General features: G+C 50.1%; 6 protein-coding genes across 6 annotated transcripts; 1 reads left to right on the top strand and 5 right to left on the bottom strand.

Annotated features, from left to right (window-relative positions):
* Positions 1 to 222: 222 nt before the first annotated feature.
* M438DRAFT_338912 (Oxysterol-binding protein) lies at positions 223 to 2,001 on the bottom strand (the record flags this gene model as incomplete). Its single annotated transcript, XM_029904166.1, has 5 exons — positions 223 to 622; positions 684 to 1,003; positions 1,056 to 1,566; positions 1,617 to 1,833; positions 1,890 to 2,001. 5 exons carry the CDS (start codon positions 1,999 to 2,001, stop codon positions 223 to 225), a joined length of 1,560 nt encoding a protein of 519 aa, XP_029756561.1.
* Positions 2,002 to 2,877: 876 nt separating this feature from the next.
* Positions 2,878 to 3,673, bottom strand: M438DRAFT_348867 (uncharacterized protein). Its single transcript, XM_029906251.1, has 2 exons — positions 3,297 to 3,673; positions 2,878 to 3,244 (listed from the first exon to the last, which is right to left on the bottom strand). Exons 1-2 carry the CDS (start codon positions 3,532 to 3,534, stop codon positions 2,949 to 2,951), a joined length of 534 nt encoding a protein of 177 aa, XP_029756560.1. The 5' UTR covers positions 3,535 to 3,673; the 3' UTR covers positions 2,878 to 2,948.
* Positions 3,674 to 4,067: 394 nt separating this feature from the next.
* On the top strand, positions 4,068 to 5,543 carry M438DRAFT_399876 (Isochorismatase hydrolase). Its single transcript, XM_029909440.1, has 4 exons — positions 4,068 to 4,254; positions 4,409 to 5,073; positions 5,283 to 5,387; positions 5,455 to 5,543. Exons 1-2 carry the CDS (start codon positions 4,192 to 4,194, stop codon positions 5,042 to 5,044), a joined length of 699 nt encoding a protein of 232 aa, XP_029756559.1. The 5' UTR covers positions 4,068 to 4,191; the 3' UTR covers positions 5,045 to 5,073; positions 5,283 to 5,387; positions 5,455 to 5,543.
* Positions 5,544 to 5,845: 302 nt separating this feature from the next.
* M438DRAFT_326261 (P-loop containing nucleoside triphosphate hydrolase protein) lies at positions 5,846 to 10,309 on the bottom strand. The gene is made up of 2 exons (XM_029903120.1): positions 9,937 to 10,309; positions 5,846 to 9,865 (listed from the first exon to the last, which is right to left on the bottom strand). Exons 1-2 carry the CDS (start codon positions 10,272 to 10,274, stop codon positions 5,908 to 5,910), a joined length of 4,296 nt encoding a protein of 1,431 aa, XP_029756558.1. The 5' UTR covers positions 10,275 to 10,309; the 3' UTR covers positions 5,846 to 5,907.
* A 175-nt stretch (positions 10,310 to 10,484) lies between these two features.
* On the bottom strand, positions 10,485 to 12,374 carry M438DRAFT_304329 (salicylaldehyde dehydrogenase). Its single transcript, XM_029902185.1, has 2 exons — positions 12,062 to 12,374; positions 10,485 to 11,998 (listed from the first exon to the last, which is right to left on the bottom strand). Exons 1-2 carry the CDS (start codon positions 12,076 to 12,078, stop codon positions 10,585 to 10,587), a joined length of 1,431 nt encoding a protein of 476 aa, XP_029756557.1. The 5' UTR covers positions 12,079 to 12,374; the 3' UTR covers positions 10,485 to 10,584.
* Positions 12,375 to 12,560: 186 nt separating this feature from the next.
* Positions 12,561 to 14,117, bottom strand: M438DRAFT_326255 (NADPH-dependent medium chain alcohol dehydrogenase). Its single transcript, XM_029903119.1, has 3 exons — positions 13,896 to 14,117; positions 13,619 to 13,833; positions 12,561 to 13,564 (listed from the first exon to the last, which is right to left on the bottom strand). Exons 1-3 carry the CDS (start codon positions 13,946 to 13,948, stop codon positions 12,747 to 12,749), a joined length of 1,086 nt encoding a protein of 361 aa, XP_029756556.1. The 5' UTR covers positions 13,949 to 14,117; the 3' UTR covers positions 12,561 to 12,746.
* Between the last annotated feature and the right edge of the window lie 638 nt (positions 14,118 to 14,755).

The following is a 14,755-nucleotide window of genomic DNA, read 5'->3' as shown; positions in this document are numbered from 1 at the left end:
ATCATGGGGGTAAGTAAAACCCTTTCGCTCGCTCTTGTTTCATCTGTTGAAGGAAGAACTTCTGGGTACTATAACTATGTTAAAAAATGGGAAAACTGAGGAAAAGAGGACAAATAAAGTAGAGTAATCATAGGGGAAATCACTGCCATTGCCCCTTTTGTTGTGGCCATCCTTGCCAACGTGATCTCATCCCACTCGCAAACGCCTTTCCACGCGTGTCGTTTATGAGTCGGCGTCGTGGAACTCCTCGTCGAAACCTTCGACACTATCTTGACGGTGAATGACGGGTTGCAAAGGCTCCTTGAGATCGCTCATGGTGTTCAAGGGGGATGCCTTCTGTTGTACGGGCTGCTGAGGTGCGGCACCACCAGCGTGGCCGAAATCAGCGAGGTTGCTGGGTCCTTGTGAGACAGACTGGAATTGTTGTGGTGCTGGCGCTTGTTGCTGGGGAGGCTGTACCTGCTGTGGTAAAACAGCTGCGGGAGCTGGGGCGGAAGCTGCTACGGGAGCTTCGGATCTAGGTTGTGCTTCGGCTTGAGGGGGAGCTTGAGCTTTCTGGCCTGGTAGGATGGGTGCAATAGCAAGGACTTGCTTGACAATCTCATCAGGGGTCTTGCCGTCACTGTGATGCATGTGTTAGTGATTTGACGTGGACGTGGATGTTGGAGGAAGACAGGACTAACATGGCGGCATCAATGACCCAGTCCAGGTTCTCTTCTCCGTCCAAATCTCCTGGACCATTGCTGGCGCCAGCTCTCGTCTTACGGAAGAGCTTAGGGTGCCACTCTCCATGTTCTCCACGCTCTGCTGCCTCTGCGCGCTGGCGATCCTCGATAAATGACTTCTCGTCGGTAGCGGTTCTTTGGTCGGCAACCTTGATGGCCTTAGTAACCTTGTCCCACAATCTTTGCGATTCGCGATCGGATTGCTCCTCGAGAGGGCGGGCCTTGGGGTATGAGGGTTTTGCGTGAGATGCGTCGAAAATGAGCTCTTTCTTGCCCGTCTGCTGCGTGTCAGAACGTATTTACCTCTGTCGGGGGTTGTCCACAACATACCGTCAGGTTCTTGATGTACATCTCCTTGTCCCAGTAACCACTGAACTCGAACAGATTCTTTCCACTCTTGGTGTCCTTGATATGGCCGCCAATAGCATTGTATGTTCCAGTCATCCACCCCTTGACCTTGAAGTCAATCTCGGCTTCCAGACCCAACTCCGGGCAGCGAACGTAGGCGTGGTCACCGAGCTCGTATTTCATCTTACCGAAAAGGATTCCTCTGGCGTACATGTTTGGCTGGGTAATGAAGTATCGCTCGTTGCGGTTCAACAGACGCATGACTGCAATGCCTTCCATGAAACTGCCGACAGAGTTGCCCAAGAATCTGCTTCGGGGTTTGAGGGTGCCATCAACGCGGATGTGGTGCTCGGGGGCCATGAAGAAGTAGCTCGACTTGGGAGGGTGGTGAGATGTTTGTTCCGAGATGTAATAGCCACGAGTGTTGTCGGGGTAGTCCCAGTATCCGGTAAAGGTTTCGCCGAGAACGGGGTTCAAAGGCTTCTTGACACCACTGTGTGTTTGTTAGCTGCTGACCGCTGCCTAGAGCTGGAACAAACTCACGGAGGCTTGATGTGCCATCCACTGAGGTAGAACTTGGTCACGGCGACAAAGCGCTCGACTGGGTCATCGATGCCGGGTAGAGTGAGCAGGATTTCGGGGTGTGCCATGAAGTTTGTGATTCTCTCGAGCATAGATCGTGGCTCGAGGATGAAGGTGGGCAACGTCACTCTGCTGAGGTCGGCGCCCGGTCGCAGCTGGCTGATGATGTGTGACAGGACTGTTTTCTTCCATTTAGCTATTTGTCTCGTTCGGGGTGGTTTAGGCAGCGCATACCATTGCCCTGGTCCTGGTCGACGACAGTCTCATCGTCGGCGGTAGTGTCCGGGCGGTCACCCTCGACGGACGATCTGTTGCCTGCGGTGTTCCTTCTCAGTCCGAGAGTCATTTTGTGAGGATGAAAAACTGGTACGAACTAGCAGCCGAATGGCGTCTATGCGAATGTCCAAGAACCATGGTCGTATTTTATTAATGTCCCCTTGTCACGCTTGTTGCGAAGGAAGGATCTGTGCACGCCGCCGTCGGGGCTTTGTTACCAATGGTGGATTTATTGTTGATCAAGGTACTTTTGTCTTGGTCTGTCACTCGTTTGAACTCGCTGTTTTTGCAGATAGAGCAATGCGTTCTGTCGTCGTCACTTAAAACGTTGGCCCTGTTACGTAGGTATTTACAGCCTTCCAGCTCCCTTGACCATCCGCTTGTTTGTTCCTGCCGCTCCGAGGGTTTGACTTCTGCCTACGTCACGGAGCCTTGGCAATAGCTGCCTTTTTTTGTGCTATTCCTCAAGCTTCAATATCATCGAGAGAGCAACATGGCGTAGAATGAGGCTGCATATCCCTCGACTACAGCGTACTCTGCAGCGATGCCCGATGGCCCATCATACTGGAATACGTATCAGATCCTAGATGCACCTGACAGCAGCTCCTCAAACTTGGCACAGGCAAGAGCTCTCGGATTGACCCCTCATTCGCCGTATCCCGTATTCGTCGTCGCCTCCAATCCAGACTCGCAATAATTTCCTCTCTTATGGCAATCTTGTGTGTTCACGCACGCTGTTGATTGCAACTCCGCTGTCCGAACTGTCGTGCTGTCCTTCGGGTAAAACATGTCCGCATACCGAATAGTCTCGTCGGCAGTTCGGATGCGCAGGCTGCCGGCGGTGAGAAGGCAGCTCGACTCGTGCCCCTCTTGTCACATGTGATTTGCTCGAAGCCTTGAATTTGCGAGCATATGATTGGAATACGTCTTTTCATGGGCATCCTTCTTGTACTGGTATTGATGTTGTTCATTACTTCATAAGCTTCATACTCTATGCTGCATCAAAGCATCATTCCTTTATGCCTTTGAAGGATCGCTAGAGACGGTCTTCTCGACCAGCTTTGCATCAAACTTCTTGCGCTGCTCTTGGAGTTTGCCCATGAACCCATCATCAGCAGTCTTGTTGCCTTCGTGGTCCCACTCTTCAATGTGTTCCTCAATCAAGCCCTGGCTGTTGAGCTTGAAAGTCAACTTGCTGTTGACAGTCTTCTCGGTACCCTCCTTTTTGAATGGAATAGGTGACTTGAAGACGTAGTGCTGTGTCAAGTTCAACTCGAGCTGAGAAGGTGTTGATGATGCAAGAACTGCGACCTCTGTACGCATATTAGTATCGATCAGGAACTGAGAAGAAAGGTGGCCACGAACCCTTTGTCTCGCTACGCGCAAAGATCTTGGGCATGCCGTTGAACTGCGACATGATGCTCTCCTTGCCCTTTGCAATGCTGACAGGGTCGTGGAAGACGGCAGTCTCGGCATAGTGGGTGTAGCTCTGCTCATTGGGCTCCGCCTGGTAGAGCTTGAGGATATCGGTGATGAACTTTTGCTCCTCAGAAGTGGCCTCTCTGGTGGCGTGAGTGCCTTGCGAAGATTGAGTGAAAGCCATGTTTGCGTGAACGTGTATTTGATTGCTGATATTGTTTGTGAATTGGAAGAAGTTTATTGAAGAGCCTCTTTGAGCACTTAAGAATGGTCTATGTTTTGATGACGGGCACCATGATGGCGAGCAAACGTCATGATTTGGGAGATCGACCAAAATGGCATGGACAAAGAAGCCTCCAGCCTTCTAGACGTCAGCGGACTCCTCCTGCAGTGTTGGATTTGCTGGACCCTCTATCGGTTCATACCACCCTGCAGGTTTGTCCAAACAACATTCAAAGTTGTGAGATGCTGTGCTCTTGTATCAAGCAAAAGAACAGCTATGTTGTAGTCAACAAGCAAAAGGTATGGACGACTAGGGGATCGAACCCTAGACCTTCAGCATGCAAAGCAGACGCGCTACCACTGCGCCAGACGCCCATTCATGAAGAAATATGTTGATTGAGAAACAATAATAAAACGTGGCTGCTCGTGATGAGCATGAGCTTCATGCTATCACCAGTCCGAGCTTCTTCACCTTCTCAGATCGTCTCCGTCACCACCGTACCCGCTGGAAGGATGAGGCTCAAGGACACGCCGCTTCTGACACTGAAGCTGCCAACTTGAATACATACTACAATCACGCCTTCAAGCACCTTTCCATATCACGACTGTAACGAACATCATGACTCCAAGCATCAAAGCGGCCCTCATAATCGTTGACCTTCAGGAAGACTTCTGCCCACCGGTTAGTCTCCACCAATCTTTGAGCTCAGACCCGCGGCGTTACCCAGGCGCACACCTACTCCTTGAGTCGAAATCAACTAGCAAAATCTTCTGCTTGTGCAAAGACATCGCGGTCGTCGCGTACTGTGACCTGAATTCTCTGACATGTTGCGCAGAAAGGCAGTCTTGCCGTGACTGATGGCCGGTCCATTGCTCCCGTGATCAATGACCTCCTCAAACTACCATGGACTCTCCGTGTAGCGACAAAGGACATGCACCCTAAAGACCACATCTCTTTCGCATCACAACATCCTCCGCCGAACAACAAACCCTTTGAGTCGTCCATCACTATCGCCAACCCTCACAATCCTGAAGAGACCCAGACAACAAATCTATGGCCAGATCACTGTGTCGCTGGCTCACCAGGTAGCGAGTTGATCCCAGAGCTTGATGTCAGCAGATTAGACGAGGTTGTGGAAAAGGGTCAAGACAAGAGAGTGGAGATGTATTCGGCCTTCTGCACACCTTTCCTGAATCCAAAGATCGTCGAGACTGGTTTGGCAAAGACGTTGAAAGAGAAGGGCGTCACACATGTCTTCTGTGTTGGCCTAGCAGCAGATTTCTGCGTCAAAGCTACTGCTATCGATGCGGCCAAGGAGGGCTTCGAAACCGTCGTCATCCGCGAAGGCACAAAAGGCGTCGAACAAGGCGACGAGGCAGACAAGAAGCTTGCACAAGAGTTGAAAGAGAACAACGTCAAGATGGTCAGCGTCGACGGACCCGAGGTCGCTAAGGTCAGAGACCTGCAGTAGACTTGCAGGGTCCAAATCATCAAAACTAGGTATGTGACCGCTTTCTCTCCACCCCTCACTCCCTCCCCTACTAGCATGATGTTTTACACAAAACGAAAATCAAAATCCCTGAGGGCTGTTATGATTATTACTCTGGCGGCCCGAGGATTACAACCTTTTACTCTGATACACTATCAACCATATTCCTCTCTCTCTCTTCTTTCCCCTGGAAATGGATCAAGAGCTAACTCGCTCACAGTCAGATCAAAATTCCACGCCTAGCTCCTACAATGTCTGTGTATATCCGGACCCAACAGCTATAGCCCATCCTTCGTAGGTAAGGCTCAAATTCGTGTACAATGAGGTAGGTCGCTTGCAGCATCGATAAAGACATGAGGCCCTGCGCTGCGTGGCAAGACTCATACGTTCAGTAGCTACCTCACGTGCTCGTGGAAAGTGTCCCAGGAACTCCATAGTCAGTCGTGCTCGAGCCTAAGCTCTGTATGAGCAGTTTCACGTAAAAAGATACTGGGACGACTACTCAAATTACAATTTCTTCATCTCTTCAAAAAGTCTTTTGCGGTGACTCGTGACTCTTTTCGTCAAACACAATGTCTCGCAACAACATCACATCGCCTGGCCTTCTGCTGTTGGCCGAGTCGGCGCCTCCTGAGATTTCGATGCCCATGTCAACCACAGGTGGAGTGTGATGGGCTGGTTTAGAAGGGTATGGCGAAAAAGAGTACGCGTGAGTTGTGGAGGAGGTATAATCTTTGATTGTGGTTGGAGGAGGGGGTGGAGAGTGCAGTATGGGAATGTCATGATATCCTTTCATACCTTCTTCTACATAGTCTGCTACATAGCTAAAAAATTCTCACGCATCATCACTCTATATCAACCATCTCTTGATCTACACTTCCCATCCCCCTGATAACCTCCTCTTGCAATACTCTCACAGCCATAGCAGCACCCCTAACCTCAGCCTCCTCCCTACTAACACATTCTTCCACTTCAACAACTTCTCTCCCTCCGACCAACACCTTACACCCCCACCCTCCTTCTCCATCCCCCTCAGCCACATACTCTACACCATTCATATTCGCCAACATACCCAATCTCTCCCTCGGAAACCCAACAGCCACACCCTCTTCCAAAAACCTATCCATCAAGTCCAGCAATCCTAGTTTCTCCACAAAGGCTTTGCAGGCGGCGAGACTGCCTTGTGAGTCCATGTAGATTGCACCGAGCAGTGATTCGAGAGTATCAGACATCCATTTTGGGGATTTCAGGCGTAGCAGGTCGGGCCATGGGTATTCGTGTCCTTTGTGCAGTTGTTGCAGGATCTGTTCGCGCAAGGGTGTATACCTGTGCAAAGCGGTTTGACGTTGTATATGCACGCTACTGCCACAGCGTAAGAAATCATAGAGGTGATATTCATGTCCTACGTCCTCCAATTTCACCTCTTCGGCTGCAGAAGAAGTAGACATGGCTTCCAGGCGAGGAACACAGAGGGAAAGTTCCAGACCGCATATCCCCAAGATATGAGCATTTGCCAGTGCTTGTCTCATTCTGTGCATTTCGTGATTCTTTAATGCTGGTTTTGCGGCGAAGATTGAGGGGACGAGGATTTGGTCTAGTACTGCGTCGCCTAAGAATTCGAGGCGTTCGTAGGATAGAGCTTCGGTAGAGGAGAAGGAGGAGTGGGTTAGTGCTTCGAGGAGTAGGGAGGGATTGACGAATTTGTAGCCGATGAGTTGTTCGACTGTGCTGAGGAATGGCGGAACGGTAGGAAGAGAAGGCGTGTTGCTGAGCAGGATAGACAGACATGATGAGTGAGGGAGCCATTGTTCGTTGGGTAGGAAGATTCGGATGCATGCGAGTGCGCCTTCGAGACCTTTGTCGATGTAGGAGGCGCCAATTAATGCTTCCACAACATCTGCCAATGTCTTTGTGCTCCTGTCCACTTTCTTCTCTTCCTTTTCTGCGCCATCGGCGGGCAATAGTGGTGGCTTCCAATGATTTCCAGTGAACTTCGTTGTGGAGATATATCTATCTACCCCACTGCTTAAGCAAGCACGGGAGAGCGATGCATTGCCATTCGTCCTTCCTTTCTCTGCGGTAAGGTAGCTTTCTGGCCATTCGGGATGCTGAGCCGACAGCTGTATGTGCGTGCAATATTTCAACACTGCATCACCAAGGTACTCAAGCCTTTCGTAGCTGGCAGTGAAATCGGCATTACCTGAGGTGGTGGCTTCGATGATGAGTTGGAGATTGGTAAAACCAATTGGTGCCAGGAGCGTGGTTTGAAGACGAGCGGCGAGAATGGCGGCTTCAATTTTGTGGAGAATGGAAGGAATACACGCCGCGAAGAAAGAATACATGACTGGCAGGACATCGATTGTGCATTGGGAAGTCGCAAGCTGCTCGCGGGTCAGTTTGTTCTTCTTTGATTCCTCGGTAACTTGGGTCAGGAAGTCGCGTTTCTTGGGGAATTTGGTGACTTCCAAAATCTGTTGAGATTGACCTTGTATACTCTCAAAAACAAATGTTCGGCCAATTTGACCATTGAGGCGAACGAGGCCAACATCTGCAGCCGATCGAGCAGTAGAGAGCACTTGACTCGCTGGCAGGCTTTTTCTGCTAAGCTGGGCTCGATCTTGATTATCCAATGGTTCGAACATTGCGGCGTAGTTTCCTTTTGCATCTGCGATATCAACAGGCGACAACACTGAGAGCAGAATAGTTTCGGTATCTCTTCGTTTCTGAGCGATTTCATCAACGCTTAATGTGCATGGTTGGCCAGGCCCAATCTTCGCAACACCGCTGACAGACATGCTCAAATGCAATTGAATAGCGTCAATCTTCGGACATTCAATAGGTAAGAACATCGCCATCGAGATGCTAGGCTGACCCTCAATCTCAAGCTCGACTGTATGTCTAAACCAAGAGTTTGCTTCACCTAGTGACCAAGGATCAACTCTCTTCGCGACTGGAATCAGACCAGGTCGATTTTGACGTGCCTGGTCAGGAGTCTGGATATGAGGTGGTAGCAAATGATCATTCAGTAGGCCAGCTTGATGCAATACTACACAAGCTTGGAAAGCCGCATCCTTCATGGCTGCTCTTTCGGTACGCCAGCCATGTGCACTGACAGCTTTTCGATACTTCTTGTTCACACATGATGGTAAGAGGACATTCGCAGTGACAAGAGCTTCTGCATCTGTTCGACAGTCAAATACTGGTCGATGGTCGACATAGCTGGTGGTTTGAAGCGTAGCGCAGAAATGGTATAGATGCGACTTTGCATTGTCGAGAGTGAGGAGAGCGCCTGTGCTGGGTACTTCATATTTTCTGCCATCCGCTTCGTGAACTTGCTCGAGTTGTGCTGCCAACTGAGCATTTCTGTATTCGTCTTCATACGCTGCTTTCATGCGATCTTCGAGCTGATTCCATTTGGTAGGTTCACCCTTGATGTCATCGTCCGCCAGCAGGATGATGTATTTTGAGTCCTTCTTTCTTGCTCTACCACGTCTTTGAACAAATGACACGAGGTTGAGAGGAGCGTCAAAGCATATGACTGTTTGGCAAGAAGATATGTCAATACCTTCTTCAAGCACACTTGTCGCAATGATCAGATTCTTCTTCCCTATCCGGAAGTCGTCCAGAGTCTGTTGCTGTGCTTTCAAGTCGTTGATGTCACCAATGGTCGACTTTTTCTTGGATGAGTTCGAGCCTCCAACAAACGTGCCGATATTAAATAGTTGTGACATCTCTGGTATGGAGGCCAGATATTCTGCCAAAGCTGCAACAACAGCCCTTTGCTCAACAAAGATAATTCCAGTAAATGAAGGACCAGATTCTTTTCTCAGTATTTCCAGAAGCACCTGAAGTTTTGGACTTGCAGTCGAGTCCGAGATGGCAGAGTCCACACGTAGACCACTGACAATCTGTGCAAGATGGCCTTTTTCCTTGTCCGAAAGTTCCGGCATCCACGAAGCATTGTTTTGTTGGATACCTGCGAGGAACTTGTCACGGCAAGCTTGGATGTATGTCTCCGATGCTGATAGGCTGATGTCTCTGGCGATGACTTCTGCACGCGTTCTCAGCGCTCTAAGCTGATCTGTGCAATAAGTCTTGCGCGACATAAGTATCTCGTTGACACTAGTTTTCATGTCCGGACCTCCAGTTTCGATGAGCTCGACAAGGTATGGATCTTCGCGTATCTTGTATTGATGGATGATTGTAGTCAGAGTTTCTCGCAAAGAGTTGGGAACGTCGGGTGCCTCCTGACTTTGGAAAGACATCTTCATGAGCTCTGGGATATGTACGTATTGCATCAATTCTGATCTGTGCAGTCTTGGTGTGATGGCGTGACTGTCCATGTTCGTCTCAAGTACTTCTAAACCTCCAGCTTTAGCGTTCATCACCGGACTAGCACTGAGACCTAGGATTCTTGGTACAGATTGCCCGGCATCTTTGGCAGGCCGATAGAACTGCTGCATGATCATGTTAGAAGCATGCTTCTTAGTGCAATGATGTGCTTCGTCGAAGACACACAGCGAAAGTCTCTTCATGGCAACGAATCCGTGGCAGAGAGCATCGTAGAGGACACCGTAAGTGCTGATGATGATTTTCATATCCTTGAGAACGCCATCCCATACTGTTTGATCGGTCCATATGTCGACGCCATCCTCGCTTGTGAGGAGTCTTGTTTGATATGCCGGCAAGTTTGTTTTGACTGACTTGTAATGTTGATGACAAAGGGCGACTGTGGGGGCCAGAAACCACACAAGTTTGTCTGGCTCGTCCAGTTCCAGTTCTGCTCTTGTCCTAGCAAGGGCTCTATGGCACGCGGTGGCTTTCGTCAAACCTTCTCGATAGTGTCTTCGTTGTTCTTGTAAACGATGACTTACATGTGTGTTTTACCAGCTCCAGTGTTTAGCACAACGATGGTGTTCCTCTTCAGACTCTCTGCGAGCATCTCGTCTTGGTATGCACGAAGCTTGAAGATTTCATTATCGTCGTCGTCGAAAGATCTGACATTGATGGTATCTTTCTCAGCTTCCGGTACATCGCTTAAACCATCGTCTTCGATTGTTGGCTTGAAGAAAGCATCGTCCTCAATACGCTTTGTATCGCTAACGTCCTCTGCGAGAGAGGACGTTGGCGAAAATGGTTCTGACATTGCTTCACCGTCTTGACTGACCCCTAGCTGTTGAAAGCTAGCGGTGAGTGCTTGATAAGCATACATATTCGCGAAGACACGTCACAGACCAGCTATTTACGTGCCGCAAGTCTGCAAGGTGCTGTCGCGGCAATATGAGAAAGATGAGCTTTGACCTGCGCGGAGAGAATCTGCACAACACTGTGAAATCGTGCATAATTATGCACTCTTTGTGCCTGCCATGGAAATCGTATAACCAGCTTGAAGATAAGCGGACGCTTGTGTGTAGCAGCTAATGGTGGGTATATGCAATAGATTCAATTCGTAAATTTGGTATATACAACAAAAAAAAAAGACATCATAATATCAAGACAAGTCATCAACAACTTCACGTTTTTCACCAGTCACCAGCAAAGGTAACGGTCTTGAGCTTCAAGAACTCGTTGAGACCGTACTCGTGGTTGAAGCGACCCCAACCAGACTTCTTGACACCACCGTGGGGCAGACCAGCTTCGTCGTGTACAGACATCTGGTTGATGTGCACAGCACCACTGTCGATTTGTCTGGCCAGTCTAATACCTCTTTGCAGGTCCTTGGTGAAGATGGCACCGGATAGACCGTACTCGGTGTCATTGGCGTAGTTTACAGCTTCCTCATCCGAGTCGACGGTAAGAAGTGATACTGAAGGACCGAAAGACTCGGTGTAGTAGAGGTCCATCTCCTTGGTCACATCCTGAACAACGAAGGGACGAAGACGATGTGCGTTTGTCTCCTTTGAGTTGATGTCGCCGTAGAGGAGCTTAGCGCCCTTCTCAACAGCATCCTTGACAAGCTTTTGGTTCTTCTCGACAGCAGGTTTGGCAACCAGAATGGGAGCCTCTCCAGAGTCGGGGTAGATCTTTGCGATAGCGCCCTTGAGAGCTTCTGAGAAAGGCTCAAGGATGGATCTGTGGACAATGATGCGTTCGGTAGACATGCAAATTTGACCGGCGTGGACAAAGGCACCCAGAGCGCACTGGAAAGCGGCGTTCTCAATCTCTGCATCATCAAGGACAAGAGCGGAAGCCTTGCCACCCAGTTCCATCAGACAGGGCTTCAGGTTCTGACCAGCTTTGGCGGCAATGATGGCACCAACGGCAGTGCTGCCAGTGAAGTTGACTTTCTTGATTTCGGGAGCCTCGATGAGGTGGTTGGTGACAGCGGCGGCGTCGGTGGTGCGGTGGTAGAGAACGTTGAGGCAACCAGCGGGAAGACCGGCCTCGTGGAAGACACTTCCAATGGCCCAGAATGAGCGAGGCGAGAGCTCGCTTCCCTTGAGAATGCAGGTGTTGCCAGTAGCCAGGGCGTAGATGACGGCTCTCAGACCCAGGATGTAGGGAGCATTCCAAGGAGCAATGCCCAGAATGACACCGTAGGGCTCTTTGAAGACCAGAGCTCCACCATCTTGAGTCTGAGGAATCATACCAACGATGCCACCGATGCGGCCAGCGACATCTCTGAACATCTCGACTGTTGTGGGCAGATTGAATTGCTTTACAATGAAATCAGGGGCACCCGTCTCTTCCATTTGGTATCCGGCCAGCTCGTCCAAGCGGCTCTCCATGATGTCTGCAGCCTTCAAGAGGATCTTGCGGATCTCTGTGGTCTTCAACTTCTTCCATGACTTCCAGGCGCGTTGGCATGAGTCTACGGCTTTTTGGGCGTCTTCGACCGAGGCAGAAGAGCAGCTCCAGAGCTTCTTCTCAGTCTTGGGTGAGTTGACATCGAAGGTGGTTTCGGTGACGACTTCCTTGCCGTCGAGCCAGAGGGGACTGTGGAGAGCGTATTAGTCACTTTCGTCTTCCTTCTCCCGCGTCTGATGGCTTAGCACTTACACTGTGTAGTCTGCCATTGTTGTATGCTTCAATTCCGAGTATGTGACGAGCGATATGAACAGAAAAGACCCCTGGATAAATTCGAGGACGCGATAGTATTATCAATCAATCAATTCCTCTCGGCGTTTAGCAGTAATGAGACAATAATCAATGAGGCGGGATGGAAGTGGGGGGTAGGGCAGACTCGACTCGTTCGGCTTGACACTCGGCATTCTCGCCATCCATGCCCACTTACCGATTGTCTCTCTTGGACATGCCGCGACGGCATCTATTGATCATACATAACAACTTCTACGCCCGGCAGATATTTCGAAGAACAAGGGAAGCATTAAACTTCAGAGGTCGTGAGGAAAACATGCAGGGACGGTCCGTGGCGGGCTAAGGATCGTCCGATTTTCCGAGAGCCTCGATATGCGCCCGTTGAGCCTTGGCTGGTGCTGTGCTTGAGTCTTCGATATTGATCATGAGACAAACACATGAGCAACACAGAACTTGAGCGACATGGATAAGGCATCAAATGATTCTCTTGAAGGGTATCGTTTCTACTATATCTACTCTTTAGAGTGATCTAGCTATTTCCAAAATGGTACCTTGGCCAGCCAAGGGCCAATTCCAAATATCTTCCCATCATCATGAAGGTCATGTAGGTATTACAGTAAGTCATCCAAACGTATCAATAGCACATCTAAGAGCGCTTGCCGAAGGCCTTGTCGAAGTTGACGAGGGTGAAGCGGTACTTGATGTCGTTCTTCTCAAGACGCTCAAGAGCAGTCTTGCAACCCTCCTCGCTGACGTCGATGGTCTCGACCCAGGACTTGATGTTCTGCTTTGAGGCGAGCTCGAACATGGCCTCCATCTCAGGACGGTTACCGATGTGAGAGGCTCCAATCGAGCAACCGTTGCCGGCGAACTGCTGGGCCATGAGGGTAGGGATGGGCTTGTCACCGAATCCGACCATGTGGAACTTACCCCAGACCTTGAGGGTGCTGAAGTAGTCGTCCAAGTTGAACTGATCAATGGCGTCGGCGGTGTTGATGACGAAGTCGAAGGCGAACTTGTAAGGCTCGTTCCAACCCTTCTCCTTGGTGCAGATGAACTCCTTGGCACCCATCTTGAGAGCATCCTCCTTCTTGCTGGGAGAGTGCGAGATGGCGTAGACCTCAGCACCAAGAGCCTTGGCCCAGAGGAGGGCGAAGTGACCGAGACCACCGATACCGATGATACCGACCTTCTTACCAGGGCCAGCACCGAGGCGGACCAGAGGAGAGTAGACGGTCAGACCAGCGCAGAGCATGGGAGCGGCGATCGAGGTCTCGAGGTTGTCGGGGATCTTGAAGACGAAGTAGTCGTTTGCACGGATGTGCGAGGCGTAACCACCTTGCGAGATGGTGCCATCAGGGTAGGGTGCACCGTAGGTGTCGATGGAGTTGGGGCAGTAGTTCTCCTGGTCAGCCTTGCAGTTGTCGCAGGTCAAGTCGGCACCAATCTGAGCACCAACACCGACTGGATTGTTGTTAGCATGGTTTGTTTACAGATCGAACTATGGGCTGGACGAACCTCTGTCGCCGACTTTGCAGTTTGAGACCTTGTCGCCGACCTTGACGACCTTGCCGATGACCTCGTGGCCAACGCAAAGAGGGAGGGGAGCGTCACCCCAACCTCCAGTGATGGTGTGAAGATCGGAAGCGCAGACACCACAAGCCTCAATGGCAATGTCGACATCGTGCTCCTCGAACTTCTTGAGCTTGAACTCGCCCTTCTTGAAGTCAGACCTGTGAAGCGAATGTCAGTATTGCGTTGCTGTGATTGACAAATCTCCGTGTAAGTTACTCACCACTTCTTGTGGTCGTGGATCATGAAGCCCTCAGCGGTTTCCGGGTAGCCCATATTTGCGGTATTTGTGTTGTTTAAAGGTTTGGGAAAGAGGTGTAAGATAAGTTGTATGTGAGAATTGAGCAAAGAGGAGCAGCTCGAAATCCTTTTGTAGCCGGGAAAATATTGGGGCAGAGGAGCTTCCTCTCAACACAGGTGGGGGTGATCTCATACAGTAGCTACAAGCGCATTCGACGTAATTGATCAAGCCGTTTCTGTCACCGCGGAAACTATGGCTAAGATAGGAGGAGATGCTCGATTTCCAGATCGCATACTGAGCCGCATCGTAGAAGCTCTTTTTACATGACCTATCTTCTTTCCCATCTCTTCCATCAATTGATGCTCTTGAGCAGTTCAGAATCTGTTATTCTATGTACCTACCCCAATCAACAGTCCGCTCGTGGCTCGTTCGTTATCGGAAGAATTGGAGGGGCACATTTTGCCTGATTTCCTCCACCAATGAACGATGATGTAACGGATGGATTTCTCAAAGATGTCATTCTGACTTTGTGAACAGATGCAGCCTCAAATCTTCGATCGACAGCTTCAATGAACATGCTTCACGGCCCGGCTGGGTTAACCACTGCGGCAGGAAGGCCGGTATTGCCCCAGTGAACTCCAATTCGCTACAGATCAAAGCTGACTTATTCCCACAATTCTGAGGTTGCCAAAGAACAGGCAAAAGTTGCTGGAGAGAGACTCCGATGAGGCGAAAGAGGGGCATTATTTGTGGAGTTTTGGCGGAGCACGGCCCGTCATGCGCAGCGAGCTCCTTGAACTCAGCTCCACGTGGTTGCAAACAAGACAAACTCGTTGTGAACT

The sequence above is a fragment of the Aureobasidium pullulans genome (genome assembly GCF_000721785.1).
Source record: "Aureobasidium pullulans EXF-150 unplaced genomic scaffold scaffold_25, whole genome shotgun sequence".
Classification (NCBI taxonomy): Eukaryota; Fungi; Ascomycota; class Dothideomycetes; order Dothideales; family Saccotheciaceae; genus Aureobasidium; species Aureobasidium pullulans.
The sequence above is the reverse complement of the archived record's forward strand: the minus strand, read 5'-3'. Positions and strand labels throughout refer to the sequence as shown.

Coding starts and splice junctions, on each gene's coding strand:
- M438DRAFT_399876 (XM_029909440.1), top strand. CDS start 4,192: ATGACTCCAAGCATCAAAGCGGCCCTCATAATCGTTGACCTTCAGGAA. Junction 4,255..4,408: donor AGGAAGACTTCTGCCCACCG/GTTAGTCTCCAC, acceptor CATGTTGCGCAG/AAAGGCAGTCTTGCCGTGAC.
- M438DRAFT_348867 (XM_029906251.1), bottom strand. CDS start 3,534: ATGGCTTTCACTCAATCTTCGCAAGGCACTCACGCCACCAGAGAGGCC. Junction 3,245..3,296: donor TGCGCGTAGCGAGACAAAGG/GTTCGTGGCCAC, acceptor ATATGCGTACAG/AGGTCGCAGTTCTTGCATCA.
- M438DRAFT_326261 (XM_029903120.1), bottom strand. CDS start 10,274: ATGTATGCTTATCAAGCACTCACCGCTAGCTTTCAACAGCTAGGGGTC. Junction 9,866..9,936: donor GGAGCTGGTAAAACACACAT/GTAAGTCATCGT, acceptor CGCGTGCCATAG/AGCCCTTGCTAGGACAAGAG.
- M438DRAFT_326255 (XM_029903119.1), bottom strand. CDS start 13,948: ATGGGCTACCCGGAAACCGCTGAGGGCTTCATGATCCACGACCACAAG. Junction 13,834..13,895: donor ATCCACGACCACAAGAAGTG/GTGAGTAACTTA, acceptor TTCGCTTCACAG/GTCTGACTTCAAGAAGGGCG. Junction 13,565..13,618: donor CTGCAAAGTCGGCGACAGAG/GTTCGTCCAGCC, acceptor ACAACAATCCAG/TCGGTGTTGGTGCTCAGATT.